The sequence below is a fragment of the Conger conger genome, chromosome 2 (genome assembly GCF_963514075.1).
Source record: "Conger conger chromosome 2, fConCon1.1, whole genome shotgun sequence".
NCBI lineage: Eukaryota > Metazoa > Chordata > Actinopteri > Anguilliformes > Congridae > Conger > Conger conger.
Window position 1 is genome coordinate 57,153,068 of NC_083761.1, and position 24,806 is coordinate 57,177,873.

The following is a 24,806-nucleotide window of genomic DNA, read 5'->3' on the forward strand; positions in this document are numbered from 1 at the left end:
GTTGCCGTGCCGGGGCGGTGAGGGGAGCCTGCCGAAGCGGCGGGGGGAAGTGGAGCGCCGTTTGCTTCCTGAGTTTTCCCGCTTTCATACCCTGGCTCCGCCGTCTCTGTCAACAAACTTTGTTGTCGAAAAAGACGCGCTATGCAGACAAGTCCCCGCCGACATTCCCAGCCCACCGGTGGGATTAATACCGTAACGACGCACGGAACCGGGGAGCCGGCACGGTTTAAATGAGGAAAACCAGACAGGCTCACCTTTTTTTCTTCTGTTTGCAGGTCGTCGTGACGCACAACTATGTTTTTCAGTTTTTTCAATTGTTTCCGCATTGTGTTTGGCTTTGCGTGTGAGCAATGCTTTTAAGACTCAGACACTGTGACTTCTGTACAAGGACTCTGCTGTGAAGCTCTTGATTCGGCCCATTAGTCATTGTAGCCACGAGCCAGCCAGGACATCCCAATATGTATAATATGCAGTGACTTGTGAGGTATTTGAAAGGAAATGGCATTGGACAAACCTACTCAGTCATTATTTGCTGCTGCTAATGGTCTCATTTAGCGCTGGATGTGTGTGCCTAGCCCGCTCAGGTTCTGTGGGTCACAAAGCTAACGCACTCCTGCCAGGTTTGGGAGCTGTGGCCTCAACAATCTGCATCTCACTGGCTTTTAGAACAAAGGGCCGACACTTCGACAAGCTTTACAAACCCTGGTCTCTTTTCAAGGTCATAAAGTATAGTGCTTTGTGCTTGAAGAAGTGCGTTTGCATGTGTGTATGTGTGTGCGTGCAGGTAGTGCGTGGGTGGGTGTGCTTCTCGTGCCGGTGTTGAAACAGCGCTCTCAGATCTGTGAATGGGAAGCGGTTTGAGTCTCTCCGAAGCTCCCGCTTGTTTTTAAATATTTCTGCAGCCAGCGGCTGTGAGAGGCTATTTACGAGCCACAAGCCGGCCTCCCAAAACTCTTCTTCTTTGTTCTGGGAAAAGATGTAGCGGTGATTTTAGGCGGCGATCAAACAGTTTCTCGCAGCGATCAAACACGACTCTGACTGGGAGGTGAGTAAAACCCGCCCAGAGAAACGGAAAGCCGACCGGCTGCCGGTGGGGGCGATGCAGTATTTAGCGCGCCGGCTAGCTGCGAGCGGGAGGAGGCGCGCGTCTTTGAGGAGGAGGCGCACGGCTCTCTTCACAGATGTTCCGGGCATCCGGGGGATCTTTACCAGCATATTGTCCCGTGAATATTTCATCTGGAACTCAAAGGAGCGCCGCTGCAGCCAGGGAAGAGCCAGGGTTTTTCTTCTTCGGAGCTACGGAAAGTTCCGGAGAGAGGGGAGACGCGATAAGGCCGAGGACTGCCCCTCGGTTTTGTTCTCGGTCGAGCGACACCGCTTTGGCACCGCCGCCGGGACAGAGAGAGACGCTCTCTTTCCTTCCCTCCCTCTCTTTCATCCCTCCTTCTCCGCCGCTCCGAGGACCGGAGCCTGTCCCAGCTCAGCAGAACAGATGGGGCACTCCATCATCTCACCGCACACGGGCGTGCACCCCTCTCATCCAAAACTTGTGTGAACTCCAGAGTCTGTCCAGCAGTGAGCCAACAAGCTATCTTACTGTCACCGAACAGACTGTAGTTAGAAACTTACCTGCCTTTAACAGACGCTGAGGGTTAGACTATCGCGTTTCCCCCCTCACGTTGGCTCTGAACAGAGGCAATGAATACTCATTAGATGTTGGGCCTGTCGGCTGGAGAAGCCTGTGTGTGAAATGTATATTCCTGTGGCTCCGTTGGTTGAGCTTTGCACTAACACTGAAAAGGCTGTGGGTTTGAAACCCAGGGGACTACATATGAAACGATGCATTCATAATCCTGTATGTCACTTTGGATAAAAGCGTCTAATAAGGAGCATGTCTGGTTATCTGGCCTCAGGGTTGTTCTGTGGGTACATACTCCATTTTGGCTAGACTTGGTACAAGGACTGAACCGAAAAAGGAAGATACGCTCAGTTTCCCCATACCCACAGTTCTTGTTTTACTATTAAACAATTGCTAAACAATTGCTTTCTAGTTGACAATTCGGACAGCATTTAATATTGCTCTCATTTTCCATGGCATAGCCTACATGTTTTTCCGCCCTTCAAACTGTCAATATGTTTTGGTGTTCTTATGAGAAATTCAAAGATTCAAACTGTAAATGAAAAATGATTAAAAACAATACGGGAGCCAGATGCGTTTTAAATATGGATGAGACATCGCACTTCCAAACGTGTTGCCAAGTCCCAAAACATTTTCTGTTCCTTTTGTTCTTCGAATGAGTCTCGCTGTTTAATACAGTAGAGAAATCTCAGAACACAGCTCCGTTTGTGCGGGCGTTTTGATCGGAATGCAGTCGATTGCCACTGAACCACTGAACCACTGAACCACTGGGGACAAAGAAGTCCAGAACTTGTGTGCTCAGCCTCAAGGCCAGTGTGGAGTGCAGGACATTATTGTTGGCAGGGTGGGGGCAGTTAAAAATGAATCACCCACTGACAGACAAAAAAACCCTATAAGCTGTAAGGGGGTAAACACGATATTTAACCTGCTTTTTTCTTACAAAATGTTTTGATGGAACTAACGTGAAGATTTTAGATAAAAATAGCTCCCACCTGCTTCCCGGTAAAGTGTTTGACCTCGCTGCAGTTTCACGGCAGTAGGAAATGGAGGTCGCACCGCAAGGCTTCTGCCTGTCAAAATGGCCAAAATGGCGGCCACATCTGGAGTGGCAAGGAAGGCTAGTACAGCATGTTGAATCCTATAAGACGTGAATCGTGTTATTAAGATTTCATGAACACCTCCATAAACTTTTCATAAGGCTCTCGCTGCTGCCAGATTAGATGCCAACAAACTGCAGTTTACCCTCACTGAAAGCTGTCCCAGGGGAGCAAGGATCATTTTATTGTCGATAATTTTGAGGCTCAAGGAATAAAATATATTTATTTTGTGTATACTTCCATTTTTTATTTGTCTGATCCAGATATTAGTCTTGAGCAGGTGTTTGAGGAGGTGGGGGGGGGGGTTAAATTATCTCTGGCATTACGGTATTATACTGCAGGTCCCCCTCCCTCCTTAATGCAGACTTTTATAGCTGCATTAATTCTCATTTATTTGTCCCCTGAGAGCTGTATTTAGATTGCAATATGTGTGATTTGATAACTTGTCACTCGTAATTTGAATGGAATCCCTTTCATTTGATGAAAATGCAGTTGGTGCTTTGAGGCTGCGTTTATGTGCCTCCTGCATGCATCTGTCTTCCATGCGCAGTGGAATCGGTCTTCGTCTTTTCGGCTGAATTTTGGCTTTGTTTCTTTTTCGGATGCCAGCGCAACTGACATTAGCCGATGTGTCCTGTTATCGACACCGCTCCACCTGTGAGCTCACCCTGCAGCTCTGTTATTACAAGCACTGTAATAACCCCCTTCTGCTGCTCCGTGTGCTGTTAACACGCTACATACATTCACTACATGCAGTACAAACGAGACTGCGTGTTCTTCAGACGTAGCCAGGCTCACACGTGTTTACTCATCTGCAGTTTTATCTTTGCTCTTCTGAAGTCTGAACATATGTTGGCGCTTCAAACTGAAATTTATCAAACGATCTGATCTGATTAAACCAAGACGCACTCGGTTCCCGAGCCGTTATCTTTGAAGCTATCTTTGGCAGTCACCAGATCGCTTTATTGTTAGACTACTACATGCAGGCTTTAAGTATTGTATGCAAATTGTCAAGTGTGAGTGGGTTCGTTGAGGGCTTGGTTATTCGGAATAGGAAAACCAAACAATGCCATCGGCCGTTTGACGAATAGCTCGTTTGTCAGAAACGGTTGGTAACTGCGACTCCAGTAAACACCTTTCAATTCGGGGGCTAACAGTCTGCAGCTGGAAAGTAGCATTATTTTTAATGCGGGGCATGCCAAGCACATTAAGCGCAGTACAGAGACGTGGCGAAAATAACACTGTCTGTTTTTGGAATGCAAATAAGCAGGTTTAAAGTCTCGTCACTGTTCAATGCCAGGAGCGATGATCGATGAGGCGCTCCTCATAGATGTCCGTCGTGCGGTACAGACACAGTACAAATGCTCGTCGTGATTTAATCCATTCCCGGCAAGGGGAAAGTGTGTGGAAATAAATAAATCAAGGGCATTTGATTTAAGTCTTTTTTTTTTAACCATGTTAAACATATTGATAATACAGTGTGATAAAGGTAGAGTTAACTAGGTCAGGATTGAGTATCTACAGCCTTGTCTTATATTTAGAGGGGGGGGAAAAGGGAACAGCCCTCCAGTGTGGTATTCCAGCTTCCCCGCTTGCTAATAACGCGTGCAAATAAACGATAAAGAGCAGGCGTCGGCACTGCTGAGGGCGTTAGATCATGTCTGATATAAAAATAAACCCGCAGCATGTTTGTGGGAAGTCTCTGTGTGGAAGCTGAAGTTCTTCAGAAGTTTCAGTGCGGCGTGTCACAGAATGCTGAGCGCGTGTTGTAGTCGCTCTTGACACGAGCACAATGCATCACTCAGGCACCCATTTCAGGGCTAGCAGCCAGATGGCAGAATTACTCAAAGCAGCTGTTTTCTGGAAAAGTCTACCGTCTCTGACTTCTCCTCCTGAAGATGTCAAGGGGGAGCAGAAGAGCTTTATGGCCGTTCTCAGTTAGAGGAATGCGAATGTAGAAATGTGGAGGAAAAGGATGGTGGAGGTTGAAAACAGGAGTTAAAAGCTATTTATTTTTATCAACATTGCTGTGTTTCATCTCACGGAAGATGTGTGTGAGCTGTGTGTAGCTGTGTGTAACCTCCACTGGAAGATAAGGGCCCTCTGCCATGTTGAATTGTCTAATTGTTCCGCAAGCACAAACAGAATTGTTAACTAAAGGCCTCAGAATATAGAGGTGAAATTGGCAGCCGTGTGTGCTGGTGAAAGCCCAGGACTGACTTTGTGCAGTATGGCTACAGGCTCTCCCTTAATAGGGCCATGCTCGGACGCATGCCGTCGCAACCGAAAGGCGGGGCCCCGCCCGGAACGGACGATAAAAAGGTTTTAATTTCAATAAAACTCGCCAGGGATGAACGTACGCGGTTTTGTGTGCAGAGCCGCGGCGACGCGCTTGCGTGGGATCCCCACTGTCCGCCGCAGCCGTAAACGCGGGACGCCACCGGTTCCTCTCTCGCTGCAGAGCGTCTGGGATCCTCGTAATGACCCTCACACGGTACCTTTTACAAGATTGTGTTCATCGTACCTGCTCGTCGGACTGTTGCTTGCGACAAATTGCTTCCGGGCCCCGCACGCGGGCCCTCGTGTCGATGTGCGGGAGGGGGGGGTTCTCGGCTCTCTCGCTGGGAGCCAGAGAGCTGTTGAGTGCACGGTGGAATTGACGCCCCAGAGGCCAGCCGGAATGCTTTAAGAGGAGAGCGGTAATGGGAAAAGGGTAAGGAGCTGGAAGGGGCTTCGCGGAGCGTTTCCGCGATTGAGACGACCTTCAGATCTCCTCGGTCGCCGTCCTCCTGGGCTGCCGGGGCGAGCCCGTTATCTGCGCTCCCTGCCTCGACCCCCTCGCCTCCCGAACCCCCGGGACTCTCCCGTCGCCCTGTCTTCAGATCCCGTTTCACATTACCATGCAGCCGGGAAATAGAAGCCCTCTCTGGGCCAAGCGACCTCCGGCCGAGGTCATAAAGAGGTCAGCGCTCAACCGACCTCCCGCTCGCCTCGTCTGCATAGCCATCATGTCTCCGCCCGGCTGCGGTCGATGTTAACCCAGCCGGTTTCAAACCCAGGAGCACGGTGGGGGGGAAATTATCTTTTAATCAAATGCATTCATTCCCGGAATAGCTCGCGAAGCTGCTCGGTTGCGAGTGTTCTGATTCGGATGCTAACCTGATTAGCCTGATCGACAGTTAAGACTTAAGAGACTATACGCTGTATTTCCATCTCGTGCGGTGGGAGGTTCCGTTTGAAGATGGCTGCCTTGGAGGGACTCAGCAGGCGTCCCTGTTCTCCTGTAAAGGTGCGGACCTCACAGAGCTTTAATCACAGCGTAGGAGAAGAACCTGTAACTCGGAGGAATCGGAGGGGCTATTACACGCCGGGCTAACACGGCTCTGGTATATGACCCTGAGTAATGGCATGTATGTTTCAATAGCAGATAATGTACTAATTCTGCTGTAACCATTTGCGCTGGGGGACGCTGCTGCCAGGCGCGGGGAGATGTTTGTGATTAATCTCCTGAAGTTAATTACGGAGGTTTAGCAAGGTGTGTCTGCAATATTAGCTCAGGGAACCTCAGGAGCTGCTGGTGTGGAGGCTCGCTCTGAGCACGGAGCTCGCCTTATTGCCTCCGTCTCCGATAGGTCGGATTCACGTCGGGTCATAACTCATGCGCGTTCGTCTGCCTGTTCTTTAGCGCCTGTGGACATGGCAACCAGAAATGAGGTTGGTGGACGTCATATCAAATCTGGATAAACGGTTTTGTGAGGGGTTGGAGGTATGACGTTCATCCATTTTAGGGTTTTATGATACGATGATGTGGAACTGGTGCAGATGGCCTTTCCAGCTTCATATTTTTTTCATTCTCTCGATCCTCATTCATTTTTCAAAACTCGGTGCCTTCACCACCGCTGTCAGCGTTTGATGGTTGATTGTGCCGTGTGTGACCCGCTCGGTGGCCTATGTCACAGATAAATGACACCGGCAGTCACATCCACCATAGCGAGACGGAGTGCGTTACCGGGCGCGCGGTTGCCGTGATGAAGTCCGAGGCAACGGCGGAGCGTAATGGCAGCGCCGGCGTTCTATCACTCGGAGGACGACGTCGGCGCGGAGGGTTTGATGCGAGAACCCGCGGAGGCATTGTCAGCAGCGACGCATCACAACCGCCGTCAGGAAGACACAGTAGCCCTCGTCACGCGAACGATGACTGCCTTTACACCCCATTTGCATATCGCTGCAACGAGTTTACGAGATCATCCTTCTCTCCTTAAATTACGTGTTCGTTCGAAGCCGCAGCTGCTTGGTAATGCAGAGGCATATGTCTGAAAGCTAATGATTATGCCCGCAGTGTACACACGCTTATTTCAACAATTTGGGAAATTACACAGTGCGGCTCCGCCCCCCGATCTCTCCACTGTAAGTACCGTGTATAGAGGGCAGGGTAATTACACAGCGCTGCCGGTTTAATTGCACAAGCCTTTAGGGTGCATTAGTAATGGCAAGGTTATGCCAGACTCGTACGCGCTCCGGCGAATGTATTCCTCATAAAGTGTGATTGCGCGCTTGGCAGGCTGGAGGATGCGCAGCTAGCCTGATCCTTCCTCGTTTTTCAGCCTTCGCGGGTCTACTCGTCCCTAATTCGAGGGTGAGACGGAACATATTATTTGTTCTCCCGTGGGTTTTGTGCCCTCATACAAAATGGACGCATCTGGAGTGCTCCGAAGGCACCTGTTCCCTGCTTCCCCTTTTTGTATTCGGTACATGAGGCTGCGGAACTCTCATTATACCAGTCCGCCCGCAATACTTTGGCAGGAAATGGCAGAAAGCCATTTCATAATGCCATTTGAGACAATGGATATTAATGCAATGAGTACAGAGAAGCACTTATGTTTATATTATTGGTATTTTGTAATTCACTACCACTTGGGGTCCATTGCAGCTATAACAAACAAAATGTGGCTTTCCTGAGCTGTTGAATGTTTTGTAAGTTGCATTTGACACAGAAACTGCATTTCCATCGTCACATTGCACTGAAAGTATGCTGGCGACAAGTGCCTGTGCTTTACATGTATACATGGATTTGTTAGGATCAAGGTTTTTGTCACATTTGTTTTAATGCATTGTCCAAAATCAGGATTTGTTCCAAATAAAAATTATAATAATTCAGCTGAAAAAGATGCACACATATGGACTGGTCCTCAGAGTGTATGGAATGTACAGTGGCTACAGAGTATTAGACCCCTTCACCTTTTGCACACTTTATTGTGTTGTAGATTTTATTTTTAATGGGTATTAGATGCAGCCAAATAGAGAGTGGTCCTTGAAAATCTGCTCCAGAGTGCACCTGACTGCGTACTACGGTCTTCTAGGACTGAATTATGGGTCTGAATACTCGTATGAACCAGTGATCCACTTAAAATGTAATCTAATTAAGAATTAAAATACAGTGTGCAAAAAGTGAGGGGATCTGAATAATTTCTGAATGTATTCAAATTTTAATGATAATAACAATAGTAATAAAATTCAGTTTTGAGAGAGCTGGAGTGTTTCGGTGATGGGTATCGCGTTTGTGTTTATAAAGTTCTGGGGAGGCATTTATGCCAATCTTTCTTTGAATGCTTTATTCAGAAAGAATACCAGCTCATCCAAAATTACATCTCAAGTCAATATGATGTTAATGACTGTTCTAGAGACAAAGTGGTGTCATTGTGCTTTTGTCTAACATGCAAATTATACGTTTGCTTTCTTGTAATTTATTTGCTCTCATGGAATTTAAATGATGGGGAGTTTTTTTTCCCTCTTTGTTTAACAGAGGGTCCTCTTTTCCATTTTACCCTGTGTGCTGTGGAGCAAACTATTATTTTCCACACAGTTGCTTGTGTGGTCACTTTATGTTGCATCGCCAAATCACCGGAGCGGATTTTTCAATTCAGAGGTGAACACCAGTGGGTATTGCGCCCCCGACCGCTACCAGCTCTGAAAGTGGTGGCGTTCAGCACTTTTTGTCATGGGCTTGGGGGGGGACCGGTGTCCATTTGATGCCTTAACTGCTTCCGAGGTAGCTGAGACCGCAGTTTCCCTCCGACCGCAGGGGAAGTGTTAATTGTAGTCCTGTTTTCATGACAACAGCTAACTGCCCAACCGTCTACCTCCCTGAGAGACATAAAACGGTTTCCTGACCCTTGCCTCAAGGAGACCACAGCCCTTGACAAGAGGTGTTTGAGAAAGGAAGGAGAGGAGCTCTCGGGGTGAAAGTCAGCCGCGAACGAAGGCTGCTTAACAAGCTGTTTCTGTGCATTCACAGGCTAAATTTCCAAGTTGCTGAAGTTCACTGAAAATGAGTAATAGGGACAGACAAAGTTGCAAATGGAGTTAATTATCCGTACCTGTCTGTGTGCTGTCCTCTGTGGAGGCCTATGCCTCAGCCAAACACTCCTATAAAACAGATTTGGAAAAATCCCTGGGAGCACTTGCACGGTGCGTGTAAAAGTGTGTTTGGACAGAGATGGAAGCTTCAGAAAGCCAAAGGGCAATTACCTTAACTCCCTGTAAGCGTCCTGGACGCAGTGGCCGGAACAGGCACACAGGAGGTAGCGTAGCGTAGCGTAGCAGGAGCCGCATCACCTGAAACTGCTTTTCCGCTGGCGGGCTGTCCGTTATTTCTGTTCGCTTGGGGCCCAGTTTCCCACCCTTTTCCCCCCCTAAGGAAACGGCCCTCGGCCAAAGCCTCTCCAGCACAGAGGAAAGCAGCCGGTCCTGCTCAGCCTACACGTGGTGTACAGTTGACGGCTGATTAGCTGGGGAGATGCGCTATCTTCTTATGGCAGGTTGGGTATGGAACAGAGCCATCTTTTGTTGTTGAAGCGAATCTTTGGAATTGCTAATTGTTATTTTTTTGCTATGAAAGAAGTGAGCAAATCGAAGATCAGGTGTCTGTCTCTCTTATTTAATCTTCTCCCAGTCCTACAGAAGATGGTTGCAATTTGTAAATGAGGAAGAAAATATCCAGCACTTATAATCTTAGCTATATGGTCAGTTAGAGCTAAATTTCAGAAAGCTGAATGCAGGGTCTTAACAGAACTTAGAAAATTGTCTTCACCGTTGAGAGCAAAGTGTCCTTATGGTGTTTGCTCTGTAAAGAGATGATAAAGTGCAATTCAGTACTATGTCCTTATCTGTAAAGGCCTTTTCAAAATTGTGTAGTTTACCCGACAAAAGTTTGCACTGCTATATGATTTGAAATGAGACAGACGCCATGAAAACCCTATATCATCGATTTGTCTGTAAACGATCAAGGGTACAGGCTTTCTATTTGTTTTTGTTGAAAACTTCCATATTTGTGTTTCCAGTTTCTGTTTGCAGACATATTAAAGAAAGGCAATATACAGCTGAGCCTTTTTTCCTTTTGGAACGGGGAAGGAAATGTTGTGTCCCCACATGAGAACGGCAAAGATATTTCAGTTCCAGCAGCCAACAAACCTCCGTCGGAACACAGCCATTGATTGTGTCTGTATTGGGAAACAGAGAGATCCTGTGCATATGGACCACTTGAAATGGGACTTATCATTTCTTAACTACTCACTGTTATAAACAGTGCAGACAGTATCGACTTCCCTTTATTTGTCACGGCTCTCTTCTCCCGGGAGATTTCCTTTGGTAAACACGATAGCTTTCTTCCAGAGAGTGACAGTTTGTGTACTTGCTCAATGTGGGCACAATGAATGGGACGCTTCCTTAGTGTTTTCCTTAATATCCTTCTGGCAACAGCCAACCCTAAGGCAAATGGAATGGCAGACTAGAAACCTGTAGTAAACTTTGAATTGAACGGTCTATTTGAATAATAGATGTAACCCGCAGAAGCCGGCAGTGGATTTTATGTAGGATTTATATGCTTGGTGCAAAAGCTGTGTTTTATTTCCTCGGCAGTGACATTATATATGGGAGTACACATGTACCCTATCTGAACTGCCACACTTTACAGCTTAAAAACTTTAAAAACTTTTGCTTTAAAGCTCACCACGATTTTGTTTGTTTTACCAAGTAGCCGTAGTGGTAATTGCCATCTGCTCTCATGTCATTTAATGAACTTGTCAAGACTGCGTAAGGAGGGGAGAAAAAAAACAAAAAGAAAAAAAAAAACACTGCAGAATTAAGACAAGTACTTGCCAAATGAATACAGTATTTTTCACTCTGATAAATATGTTAAATTGATTAATTTGTGTAAAATGCAGCTGTTGTTTTCATTCTTTGGCCTGTCTTGACGTGAGTTCTGTGTCTGAGCGAAGATGATTTAATGCAGGCAGGGCCCAAATGAAAGTCCTGGAAGTATTTAATGCTGCGGTTCTCACATAAAGCAGTTCATGATGAAAGCCCGAAGACTCTATCCACAGCCTCTCAGAAACCCTTCAATTATTTTCAACTTCTCAAGATACTTCTGCAAACTAGTCATTTTATTCTTACCTTTTAATCCGTGCGGCGAATAACATCATAATTGAGAGCTACGTTCTGAGATGTATTTTTTAAAATGAGCTAGATACCAGCGAGACGAAGAATGCATAATAGTATTTTTCTTTTACAGATCAGACGGTTTTTCGCTATGCTTATTTTGTATTTAAAATGATAGGGAATCGAATATTTGACAAAATGTTTGAACTTAAAAAATAATTGACAGCATTTGATGAGCCTGTTCTCTGCTCTGTAGAACAGAGCTGCTCTCCCACGTTTGCCTCTCCCCAGCGAGGGAACGTTTATTTAATGACTTGTAGTCTTCTCCCTCTCCGAGGAAATCAGCCCTGCCCGCAGACTACATGTACAGCAGTCTCATATCCCACCCCTTCATATGCCCGGCTTTGATTAAAACGTGTACTCGTGACCCGTGCCTTGTATCGCGAGTGGGGGTTAATGGATGTTTTGTTTTATAAAGGCTTTCTATTATTTGTACAATATTATTTTGACAGCCCTTTTCCAGAGGCTGCGGCTCCGTTCAGCTGTAGGGGCCCTTCTGGATGTCACATGGATAACTGCGCTGTGGAGTAGAGGGATCCGTCTCCGTGCAGCAGGCTACATTTGGTGGGCGATTCGGTTCATTTCTTTAGAGAAACGTGTACGTTGGCATGGGTGTCCCTGTCACCAGTGTGATTACATTAAGCGGTTTGTTGTATCGCCGTGCCCGTGAGCACAGACACACTGCCTGCGGGCATCTTCAGGATGAGCTCTGTTTTTCTTTGACGGATTCATCGGCCTGTGCTGGACATGCGCTTCTATCTGGACTGAATCCGCTCTGATATGTGTCCAGGATTAGGGGTGTGTGTGTGAGTGTGAGTGTGAGTGTGTGTGTGTGTCTGCATGTGTATGTGTGTATGTTGTGTGCATGTGTTATGTGTGTGTTGTGTGTGCGTGTGCTTTTGTGTATGTGCGTGTGTGTGTGCGTTTCTTTGTGCGTGTGCGTGTGTTCGTCCACACTCTGATAATCAGACGTTCTGCTCTGCACTACGCAACAATGCAGGAAGAAACCCATGAATCTTAAATCTTGTTTGCTGCGCTGTCAAGTCTTGTGGAAAAAAAATCTTCCTGAGGGTACAGCTGGGTAGATTGAGGAAAGTAAATAAAATCAAATGTGAAAAAAACATGCAAATAAATTCTGAAATGCATAATAACCAAGGGGCAGGAAAGTTTCAGCGCAGTCCAAACAGGAGAGAGAAAACAGCACTGCTAATTTAGGCTCATCAGCCGTTCCTGTGAACACAAGAGCCAGGCACTTCAGGATAAACTGGTAAATATTAAAATGGCGTGATATGAATGCTGTCTGTTTCACGATGTCCGTCCAAGTCCGTGAAGACTTAAACTCGAGACCAGGCCTGTGAGCTGCGTTGTGGGAAATGTAGTTCCCTCCCTGGGAAAGGTGTTGGAGTCAGTCGTCTAATTAATAAAATCATTAAATCACTTAGGACTACTTCAGGGATGGCATACGAGAGAGCATCCTGACCGATTTTAATTTTATTTACGATTTAATAAAAAAGAGGTTATTTGCACAGTGGTGGCCGCACATTATGCCACGCTCATGAGAGTTTCCTTTTGTCACACGTCGGCCATCGAGGACGCTGAGAATTGCTGTTAACTGGCCAGAGAGGACAGGCTGCTGATAGGGGACATGTTGAGTCTTGGCAGTCCGAAAGCGGCACTTGAAGCGGCACTTAAAAAGTGAAACAACACCGTCTTGGCGTCCTGCCCTTTGAGATACCATGTCTATTTAAAGAGTGCTCCACCGAGATTTGGCTTCCTTTTAAGGGGAAAATATCTATAATTCTGCCGGAGACGGTGAAGAGGACGGAGTCGTTCTCAGCGAGGATCTGCCAGCCCAGAATAACCTCTTCTCCGAGCGTGTTTTCCGTCCTGCCTTTCAGAAGTAATTGGAGATGAAATAGGGTTAAATATAGGCAGCCGTCTTGTATTCACTACCTCATATCAGAGAGGCCTAGGGATACAGGAGTACTAAATTCAATCGCCCTCATTAGGTGATAGAGATTGGTGTTGTTAAGCCTTCTCACACATGAGTAGAACCACAAGGAGAAGGCACATATCTGTGAGGCGCTTTAACATATACAACGTGTTAATTGTTATGTATGAGCTAGCTTTGGCGCGAGAGAGACGGGCTTATTTACATTCCGAGTTCATCTTTTATTAACACCCGGGGATTTCCATCCACGGGAGACGCTATTGTTTAAATAGGGGAAAATATTCATTGTTAAGGTGTTTTATTCTTCAGTCGCGCGTCTTTACACGGCCGTACCAGTTCCGCTTCGCTCCGCGCGCTGAATTGAAAACTCAGAAAGTGGTTTTCCCCAAACTGTTTGCGCTGGAGCAGAATTGGACAGAAACGCTGAATTACCATGTTGTCTCCGGCAGTAAGCGGGTGAAATGTCAGAGCGCGGTGACATTTGGGAGCAGCCGCAGGTTTCTTTGTTAGGGTGATTGACACGGCAAATTGGAAAGGTCAACAGGTGTCAGTGCAGTGGGAAAACAGAGGCTCCGTTGGCCCACCAACACATCCTCGTCTTTCTCCTCGTCTTTTTTAAAAATGCAGGAGACAGCAGAAAATAACCTTGAGCGGGAGAGAGGGAGAGAGAGAGAGACGTACAGTACGGGCTGACAGTAACGGCTTATTTCAGCCTTGCCGTCGAAAAACACATTTGAGGATATCTTAATTGTGAATTGTGTCCCACGGAAAACCGGAATCAGGAAATAGCCGTGGAAACTTTGTGTGTGTGTGTGTGTGTGTGTGTGTGTGTGTGTGTGTGTGTGTATGTATGTATGTGTGTGGTGTGTGAGCACAACCTCCAGTATAACAGAGGCAGAGGTGTCAATCAGAGAGCTGAGGGTATGCAGGGAGCATACTGAATGAAGGGAGAAGGACGGCGTTTTGGGAGGTCGGGGGGAAGGTGAGGAAGACAGTGCCGACCCTAAGCAACAGGTAGCTGAAGCGGTTTCCATTTTTAATGAGGCCCACGCATCATTCATTATTCTCTTTTCGGGCAGTTTGCTAATTCAGTGCCTTGCAGGCTGCCAATACTTAAGAAATCTGCACAATATAAATAATCATCGCATGCTCTATATGTCTCAGTCCTCCCGTTAAAAATGCATGTTCTGGGCCCTGCGCAACCGGGTGAATACGGCTTTGGCCAGAGGATGTTATTCAATGATTTATTCTGAAGTTAATATGTTTATGGCAAATTAACCGCCAGTTACAGGACACCCAGCAGAACTGTGTTGTTAGTGTGCTCACAATGAGCAGGTGTTGACTGACAAGAGTGGATCATCTGTACTGCATGTGCGTAGGCTAAAGTGCGGTCTTGCGCGTTAATTCCATCCCATTTGACCCCATATCTGCTCATTCATTTACCTCTGTTCTTCATCGACCGGTTATGCTAACGGATTAGCTTGCTTGAGAATGATACAAACACCACAGACCCCAATTAGCCTTTGGCCAAGTTTCTTCTTGGCCTGGCATAAAAATATTTTTAGTTCTTACTGTATCCCAGTTTGTTTTCTAAGGTTGATCTCATATGCATAAAAGAAAAGAAGCAGCATTCGCTTTCAAAACGGGCTCTTGTGATGGCTGCTCTACCTTTTTTCCTCAAGATTCCTTTCATACAGTAATTGCAAAGGCAATCAGGCAAGCAAGTGGTACAGGAGCAAATTACAAAGGTAAGGTTTAATTGTGGATTGTTGTGGGCCAAGCGGAGGTCACATATTCACTGAGAGACGTCAGCAAGAGTACAGCTCTGCTTGCCGCCTCTTTGAATCACTGCCTTTCTGCCTGTTTGCGGTGCGGAGACATTTCATGTGTAAATACGAGTTCCGGAAAGGAGTGGAGCACAATGGCGCGCAATTACTCCTCTCCCTTCTCCGCTTTCGATGGATTAGCACATTTTCATGAAAGGGCTTCGGAAGAAGGCACGAAACGAACGCCCGCGTAACGGCTGACCCCTGACGGCCGCGGCTCAGGGAAGGGCCGTGGGGGTAACAGTTTGGTGGTCGGCACTCAGAGTTCAATGACAAAGCCTGCCTTTGTCCCTCGAAAGCTAGGAGGCCGGTCAGCACACAGCTCACCCTCCGCTACAATAGCAGGGCTAACCCGGGTTAGCGCGGGGTGGTGTCCGACAGGCAGGATCAAGCGGGTGGGGGGGAATGAGGGACAGCCCACAGGGAGGGGTGAGAGGAGCGCTTGGGCCCATGGGAGACGGTCGCGAGTGGAGTCTGCGGGCGCCCCGCTGTGCCGTTCCGGGGGCCAAACTGGCGTCGCCGCATTAGCCTGCCTTAGTGTGAGGACGACAGCTGCCGACTGGGAGCCGCGGGGGGGGGGGCGAGGGGGCGAGGGAGCGAGGGAGGGAGGCGGGGACCATCCGTTCCTGCCACTAGGGTGCCTCTCAGCACCGGCGCATACATGAATACCAACAAGCGGAGGGGCAGCCGGGGAAAGATCCGGAATGAGCGCACAGCCCTGGACGCCGTACGGCTATGTGTAGTCTGTGTGTGTAGTGTGTGCAGTATGTGTAGTGTGTGTGTGCGTGTAGACTGTGTGTGTGCAGTATGTGTCTGTAGGCAGTGTGTGTGTGCGAGCGTGTGTGTGTGTGTGTGTGTGTGTGTGTGTGTGTGCGCGTGCACTGTGCGCACGTGTGTGTAGTGTGTGTGTGTGTGTGTAGTGTGTGTGTAGGTGGGCTCTAAATGAGCTCTGAGTGCATGCGGCTCCCCTGGGGCCTTGGAGCCAGTAAACAGAGAGGCACATCGGCTTGGCCGCCAAAATAACAATGACGGGACGCGATTGGGACAGGCCCGGCGGGGAGGGGCGACGGTCGGCGCGTTTGGGGAATAAACGTCCGCTCCGTCTTCATTTGCCATGTCTGTGACCCCTGCCCACCTCTCTGTTAGACCTCAGCCCCCCTCCCCCTCGAGCAGGTCTGTCCTAACACATATTACTCTGGAACCAGGGGACTTTAAAAAAAAGAATGGGACTGCCATCCTGTTGTTTTGTTTCTCTGTGATTGACCCCCAAACTTTCCGGACCCTCTCTGCACACTGCACCCCTGAGTCATGGGCAGCCACCTGCTTTTTTATGTTCTGTGTTCATAATGACCTTGATATGTACTTCTTTGTATGTCGCTTCAGATAAAAGCTTTTGCTGAATATAATGTAATGTAAAAAACTTTAGGCAATAAAAAAAGCATAAATTCAGCCTCTCGTGTGCATTATCTGATGCTCTTTACAAGTGAACTCATAAGGAAGTGCTTGAACTTTCATCTGTCAAGTTCCCCTAATTTGTCATACAGCTGCTCATTGCTTTGCACTTTGCATTTACAGTCAAGCTGTCTGCAGGTTACTTGTCTGTCATTAGACCTCCTTTATTCACTTCACTGATGGCTATTTCACCATCCCTTAAATATCTGTCATCTGCTTTTTCCCCCATCATTGCGACCTTGTGACCAGTCTTCCCCATCATTGTGATCATTCACCTGAATGAGGGAGGCATTCGATGAATTTTGAGAAACATGCAAAAAATATGGATACCAATATTTTTCAGACTGAAATTTGTGTGCACCCATATTTGGCCAAATAGAAAAGAACTGTATGAACTAACTCAATCCTTGTTGTGGCTGGAAGGACAGCATATACTTTGTATCGACGACTTGCGAATGAGTGTCAGAGCTCTGTGTTGATCCTGGGGTGCGTCCTACTTCGCATGGAAGCGTTCTGCAGATGGAGTTCCTGCCCTGTGCTTTGGAAGTTCCTGGAGGGCTGAATGTTTCATGACTTCAGCGGCTGGGTTTTGGCAGCAGTCTGGCAGCCCCTCCGTCGCTCTCCGAGGGTTTTAATTTGACGAGCAGCGTTTTGGGTGCAGCCCTGCATATATCATCCGTCTCCACTGCAGCTGAATTGATGTGGAATGACACTGTCTAAATTAAGGCCACGACACAGATCCAGGTAAAGGAATCAAATTTGCGGATAAGCGGGCCTGCAAATTGTCTAATTCTTTCCGGTTCAATTTCCAATATGTTACCAGCAGAGTTTCCCTGCCTCCGAATGCTAATCAGTCCACTATAGATTCTGGCCCGCTGTTTGTATGCTCACTTGGATGAATTGATCTACTGTTGTCGAAGTATTAAGCATGTTTTGATAAGAAGGCAACACCTTTGCCCTTAAGTAAATGAAAAGATGTCATACTCTCTCTTTGTTTGTTTTTTAACATCATCTGAATATTTGCTTTAGGCATTGCAGCCATTGTGCGGTTTTAAATGTACACATTTTTAAGCTGTTGTTCCTTGAATAAAAGCACCCACAGCACTCGACTCATATTGGAAAGGAGTAAATGAGTAACGAGCTTTCAGTTACTACTGTTCTGCTTTATGTGCCTGTGTCTCTTGGGTTTTTCACCATGTTTTTACAGATGAAATTCTGCAGTATTGTATGGGCAGCATATGCGTATACATATTAAAACTGTACCATAAAAAGTCATTTTTTCCCCTTTCTCCCTGCTGCCGGACAGTAAGCAAGAAGAACCGAGGAACTCTTGGTAAGACATTTTGAGAAAACCAAGGGATTCCAATTCCAGAATGTTCCCTTTGTTTTCTCTTGCTTAGGAAACCTGTCAGGGGTCAGTTACGAAATCAGCTGTCTAAAGTCAGCTATGCCAGAGGCTGAAATAATGCAAGAATATCCTGGCTCTCTTGTAGCACCCTCTGCTGGCTCTGAAAAAAGTTATTGCGTCAATCTGAACTTTTGAAACTGCCGGTGTCGAGACCTCTGTTCTGTGCATGGAGCCATCTCGTGTGCTTCAGCTTTGATCATGTGGGGGTGGAGCACACTAGGTAGTGCTGTGGATACTCAACCAACAGTGCTTACATCCCACAGCATGAACATGCCTCATTTCAAACATGGCACACAGAGGCTTGCAAAAATATAACCAATTATCAGAGACTGGCAAAGAGCTCAGTATGTAAGACGGTCTCCATTTTACGTCCGTTTCAGTCAGAGTCTATGCTGCTACAGCTAATGCTGGAGCAATTAGCTTTCTTTTGGTCATTTTGCTTAGTAATTCTCACCCATTAGCAAAGAGCTAAATATTTAAGAAGGCCTCCATTTTAGGCCAGTTTAAGTCAGAGGCTATGCTGCTACAGCTAATACTGGAGCAGTTTGCCAGTGGCTGAAAATTTCTGAGAGAAAAAACCAAAAGAAAGCAAAGGGCACAATATATAAGAAGGGACCCGGCCTCCTTTTTAGGTCAGTTTCAGTCAGAGGTGGGGCTAATACCGGAGCAGTTTGCTTTCTTTTCATCTATTCTCTCAGGAGCGGTAGAGGTGCACTGTAGACCCAAACCTGTTGGAATCCTTTTAGAAATGTGATAAGGGGAAGCCCCGGGGGATCAGCTCCGTAATGGAGGCACAGAGCGGAGACTCGCAACAGCAAACGCAGCCGCGCACTCCACGCCGCGGTGACGCCGGGGTCGCCTTCAGTTCAATTAACGCCCGTATCAGATCCAGCCACAGCCCGGCCGGCGGAGGGGAAATTGCACGGCACTGGAAGCAGGGAATTGGTTGTCGGATGATAAAATAAATATATAAATATGATCACATCTTTGTTTGAGAATAAAAGGGCCGGGAAGCGGACGGGGAGAAATGCACCTTGTGTGTGGGGGGGTGTGTGGGGGGGGTGTAATTCATTCTGAATCTCATTCCGGGCTTTTCTTTTTTTTTTGACATTCTGGGGAGGAAGATGAAACTGGAGAGGCTAAAGGATGCAACATGACATTGGCTGTCAACACAGAAAACTAATGAGCCAAGCTGAGCAGATCCCTGGTGGATACGATCAAATTATTGGTTTCTCCTCTCTCTCCTTAAAGCACTGGAGAGCGAGCGAGTGAGGGAGGGGGTGAAGCGCTCCCTTTCCCGACCAGCTATCGAATTCAGCCAGAAAACTTCAAGCTGCCACTTAAGGGAGAGAGAACCTCTCACACGCCCCTGGGACCTGTGTTTTTTGCCCTGCGCGACACCATGGTTTCTCATTATTCTTGGCGAAGGACTCGGCCCGTATTCCGTCTCTTCGCGGTATTTCTGAACGCGCCGTAAAGGCTGAAACGCGCTGGCGGTAACTCCGTTAATAACAGCGAGCGACAGCGGGCCCACAAGTGTTCCAGAGTCTCAGCGCACTGCTTTACCACACCGAGGGCCCAGATTAAAACACAACAAACCCCGTCTCCGATGGACAAATTTAATATCCTGACATGCTGTAATCTCCCCGAGAATTCCTATGGAGACATGTTTTGTTTTTTTTGTTTTTAATCCCTTAGATGGGATTGCTTGCAGCTCTTCCTCTAAAGCTATCAAGCTTTTCCAATCCTGTTAGACCCAGACATTGTTTCCCAGTCTATTCGGGAATTTGGTGTGTAGTTTCCACCGCCGGACTTCCGAGGTCGGGACATTTTGTTGTGATTGCGTCATAAGTCTTTTTAAAGCTCAGCTTATCGCCTCTGACAAGAGTTTTACTGTGATTTTTTGCCATGATCCAATTATCGGTCGGCCAAGATACTCTGTCCCCGGCATGCCCACCCGATCGCACCACTGTTTGAAATTTCCTCCTGTACACACAAGACCTGTGGAGCCGCGGTCCCGGGGTCCCACGTGCCCGTGCGTCTGTAGCACCTATATGAATTATTTGCCACCTATTATTTGATTTTCAGACTGCATCTCTAATTTGACTTGAAACGAGCTCTTAGCTGTCCCAGAAACTCCATACAAAATGAATTCTGTCACCACACATTATATACAAATAGCAGTGGCCCTTGCTGGTGAATTGAGTTTGTTCCCGTCAGATGGTAGGAGAGGAGAAGAGTTCATCACACAGACCTATGGCACATTCTCCATTCTTTCATCCTTAGAGTTGCCCCCGTTGCTTTTGTAAGGAACATTTTGTGTTAAAATGTGTTTTTCTCTTACATTTCATCTCATACTTTCATACTTTCATAATGAAATTGATGTTTGCTATGAGGGGAAAAAACAACTGCCACCTATAAAGCAGCAGTGATTTCATTATGTGTTTATTTAAAACCAAAGCAACGCGAATGCTGCAGTTTCTCACTAAAATAGACCTAGCAAAATGGACCTTAAAATGGAGTTTGATGCAGAGAATGAGCAGCAGTTGCTTTGCTTGGCTGGTCTTTGTCAGTCTTTTTTTATTGTTTTGCCTGCTTTTGTTTTGGAGTATTTGTCCCCTGTCTGCACGTTCCTTCCTGTACTGTACTGTATATTCCAGTATCTTCAACTGGCTTTATGAAAGTTTAAAAAGTAACTGAAGCTGAGTTGAATTCCTGTACCGCATTTATGCATTTCTTCAAAGACTACATCAAAGAGTAGATTCCCAAGCTTCAACACCTCATTTTAATTTCTGCATTAATTTTCCCAAGATCTCAATATTTTAGTTCTTCATTGATTTCCTGTGACACAAATGGAGCTAGTTTTGATAGTGACTGTCTTAATAGTGTGGGTGTGTGAGTCCCTTTATTGCCGTTTCCTTTTAAGTTTGGTGTCTCAAAAGAACACGCTTGTCTTGTAGGATTTTATGTAGGATAAAAAAAGAAGTAAGAGAAGTGAAAATATGAAAGTTAGTTACTTGCATAATTAACTGTCTTTGAGAGGAAACACACATATGCCCACGTACATGCTGTACACACATCCACGTACACACATATGTACTGACACATACTTACATACAGTACCTGCAAATATACACTTTTCTACTTGCACACATACGCAAACCCACAGACACACGCACCTGCCCATACACGCACACAGGCACGTTCACCCGCATACGTGTGTGTCTGCGTGTGCATACACACACACACACACACACAGACGTAGGCACGCACACAAAACTAGTCCTCCCCTTCAGTAATCCTTCACCCGGCTGCCGTTACATCGATTCAGGAGTAAACATTTAGATTTTACTTCTACACGACTCCCAACTCAGGACCACTGCCAAGCAATCTATCAATTATTTAGCCTGCCTGCTGTTCCCATAGATTCCCCGTGTCCCAGGAGAGGCAGACGCGTTTAAGGGGTTCCCGGTTAATGAGGGAGGTTAAAGAGCACGCGGTAATCCCGACTCCAAACACCCCGGCACACGCTGCAATGCTTTAACAATTCATGTGTGTGAAATGAGCCTCCACGGCGCGCCCAGGAGGGCCGAGGGGATCCCCCCCTCCCCCCGTTCTTAATTAAGGTGCTTAGAACCCTCTCTCCTCACGTCACCTCCCAAGTCCCATTTGTCCTTTTGTCACCGTCACCTTAGCGCACACCGGGATCTGCCTCCCGGTCTAATTTGTAGCTCAGCTTGACCTTTCTGGGAAAAGTCGGTAGTGTAGCGCTGTTTTGCATTTGCACATGAAATGGCTTAGGCAGTTTACAAGGGCGTTATTCATGCTTTACAGGGAGAAGAGAAATCGAGGGAAATACTTGTCTAGGTTCTCATGAAAGCACATCTCTGAAGAAAAACTCACCCAGCCATTCATACATAGTCTGTCCTACTATGCAGACAGCATTGTATGTCTGTGTAATGAATTGTCATTACACTGTATGTGATCTGTTATGAATGGTCATGACTCACTACAGCACGGTCTGTCTAATGAATGGTCATATCAAAGTATACTGTTGGGTGTGTCTGTTATGAATGCTCATGACACACTACAGTAGGGTGTGTCTAATGAATGGTCATAGCACACCATTATGCAGTAGGTTTTGTCTGTGTTATACTGTTTACAGTAGGGTGTATGTTATAAATGGTCATAGGCTATAGCACATCTGTATGCAGTAGGGTGGTCATCATAGCACATCTGTATAAAGTTGGTTCTCTCTGTTATGAATGGTCATTCACACTACAGTAGGGTGTATGTAATTAATGGTCATAGCGCACCATTATGCAGTAGGGTGGTCATAATAGCACATCTGTATAAAGATGGTTCTCTCTGTGTTATGAATGGTCATTCACACTGTTGGTGTAATGCATGTTTAGAGGATGAAAGATCAAACCTCCAGAGATCCCTGACCTAGCCCTCTCTCTCTCCCGCGGACAGATTCGGAGGCCCCAGCCGACCCTGTGGCTCCAGTGATCGTGGTCCCTCCCAGGAACACCACGGTGGTGGCAGGCGTCACCGAGGTGACGCTGGAGTGCGTGGCGAACGCAAGGTCAGTCCCCGGCCGCCTGGAGACACGCCCGCTAATATCGCACATCCAGACAGCCTCAATCAGCTCCACCCGCTCGGCCGTTTTCATCTGCAAACAACACACAGCCGCTCGGAGAGGCCAAATTAGTCTGCTGTATAAATACCCCGGTGCTTCTCACAGACCATGAAAAACAGAATTGAATAGATAAGGCAGCCAGGCTCCAAATGCAATTATAAATAATAGTTTTAAGTGTATCTTTCTGTCAGTTCTTACTGATAATATCTATTATCAAAGGAAATTAAAAGTCAAATCAGAATGTTCTGGATGAATGTTCCGGATATGTATCTGGTGTTTTACACATTATTTTTGAGGAAAACCGTTGAGTACGCCACTTCTTCTTGTCTTGCCCTTTGTAAAATACAAAATAAAAAAACATTTCCCCTTATTCTTCTGCATACCGATCGCAATTGTAAATACCGCCGTAGGGCTGGGTGAAATGCTCTGCCGCTTGGAGTCTTGTGGTCCTGTGCTGCATTATTTGCCTGTCTACAGTACCCCATATTGGGCAGGTCGCTGAATGTGTCATGTAACTCCAGCAAAGCCATGTGCAGCGACTCGTTCACCTCGTTCCCCAATCTTGTGTTCATTTACTGGAGGACGGTGAGAGGAAACTATGATCAGAGCCAAGGCAGACGATGCAAAGTTACATCGGTGGGAGGAATATAAACAAATAAGGCGACTGACACACAAACACCCCTCCTTGCACAGCCTCCCGCTTAGAACAGTCTTACTTTCTGACCTTCAACTGCGTAAGTGCTGCAGTGACCCCTGCTGGCTGGAGGACTGCCTGAGGACTGGTGGGTGGATTGTCTTACGTTGACGCCCAGGTCCCTTAGAGCTGAAGGCGCTTTTGTGTGCTCTCTTACGTTAAAGGCCGGTCGACAAGCTGAACGTTTCCTGGAAGCGGAACGGCGCGAAGCTGGCGGGCGGGGTAGGGACTTTCGGGCGGAGGTTGACCATCTTCAAGCCCACCTCGGCCGACGCCGGGCAGTACGTGTGCGAGGCCGCCCTGCTGGACAGCAGCGTGAAGGCGGCAGAGGCCAAGGCCTTCCTCTTCATCACAGGTGAGCCTCCCCTCCGCCTGCCTTCAGCTGTGTGAGCGCTGCAGTGACCCCTGCAGGTAGGAGGAGTGTATGCAGGGCAGAACTGTGCTGTAATTATCCTATAATACCCTCAAGACTTGAGACGTGAGATATTGTCACTGTTAGCAGGCATGATGCCAAGCAGTAACAATAACCCATGGTAAGTCCTGACTCAGGGCGTATTGTTGCAATTATACTACAGTTGCTTGCAATGCTGTTTTAACGACAGAACAGAGCTTTTCTAAAGTATTACTCGGTTATGTATCTCTGTTACAATGAATCAACCAAACATAAATAAAGCGTTTTGGTTTTGCTAAGTTAGCAGTGACTTATCATGCGACATCACTCCTTTGAATGTCTCTCACCCAACCAAATTGCGAGGTCGGACCTAGCTGTCGTATAACGGCAATTTTGTCACTGAAATTGCTGAGCACCTACAATGGTCAACAGGGTCTTAGTTATTCCCTCATTTTTCTGAGCCAAATTCAGCTGAGCTGGTTACAGAAGACACTGACGTGGTTCCGCATTACCATGTTTATCCGTTTGCAACGATGTGCAGATTTCTTCGAAGTTTCTCTGCCTGACTGTCTGCGCGGTGAATCATATCGAGTAAACCGTTCGCCTACAGTGAGTTGTCTTCCCCTTCATCCGTGTTTGTTTGACCTTAGGCGGTTTTGTTGTCTTTGAATCATTGGAACATGTTTTCCCTTCTCAGGATTCGCACGAGATGAGGAGTAACAAACAGCCCTAGGCATTAAGACTGTCAGCTATGCTCCTTTCACCGCGAGCCGGTTTAACATAAACAAACACCGAGAGCGTGTACACAGGACGTACGTCCGTGCGCACGCACCGCCAGCCTGCGCCGCCGCTTGACTGTGAAGTAACCGCCGTACAACCGGCTCGTTCGCCGGTTGTTCGGAATTACATTTCGTCAATATGCTATAGCAGGTGTGCGATCCCGTCTCACACCTGCTCATCCCCATTCATGTGGTGGCGTGGGTTTTGTAGTCTTTTTGTCCTTGACAATGTTTTTCTTGTCGCACATTCAAGTTTGCAGTAAACATAATGGGCTGTTGAGTAGTAGCATCTTTTTTTCTTGTTTAAATCTTTATGGCTGTACGGTTGCCTCTTGTATTAAATGCGGCCCTTACCCAGGCAGAAACAACGCGATAATTACGATCAGATAATGGGTCCGATGCACAATGCATTTTAGCACAGAGAATTTCAG

General features: G+C 46.9%; 1 protein-coding gene across 1 annotated transcript in view; it reads left to right on the forward strand.

Annotated features, from left to right (window-relative positions):
• sdk1b (sidekick cell adhesion molecule 1b) overlaps window positions 1–24,806 on the forward strand; it is a 354,443-nt gene that overhangs the window by 228,699 nt on the left and 100,938 nt on the right. Inside the window, exons 7-8 of the mRNA XM_061230637.1 lie at window positions 22,346–22,457; window positions 23,370–23,560. Coding sequence (XP_061086621.1) covers window positions 22,346–22,457; window positions 23,370–23,560 — 303 coding nt within the window. The remainder of the gene's footprint in view (window positions 1–22,345; window positions 22,458–23,369; window positions 23,561–24,806) is intronic.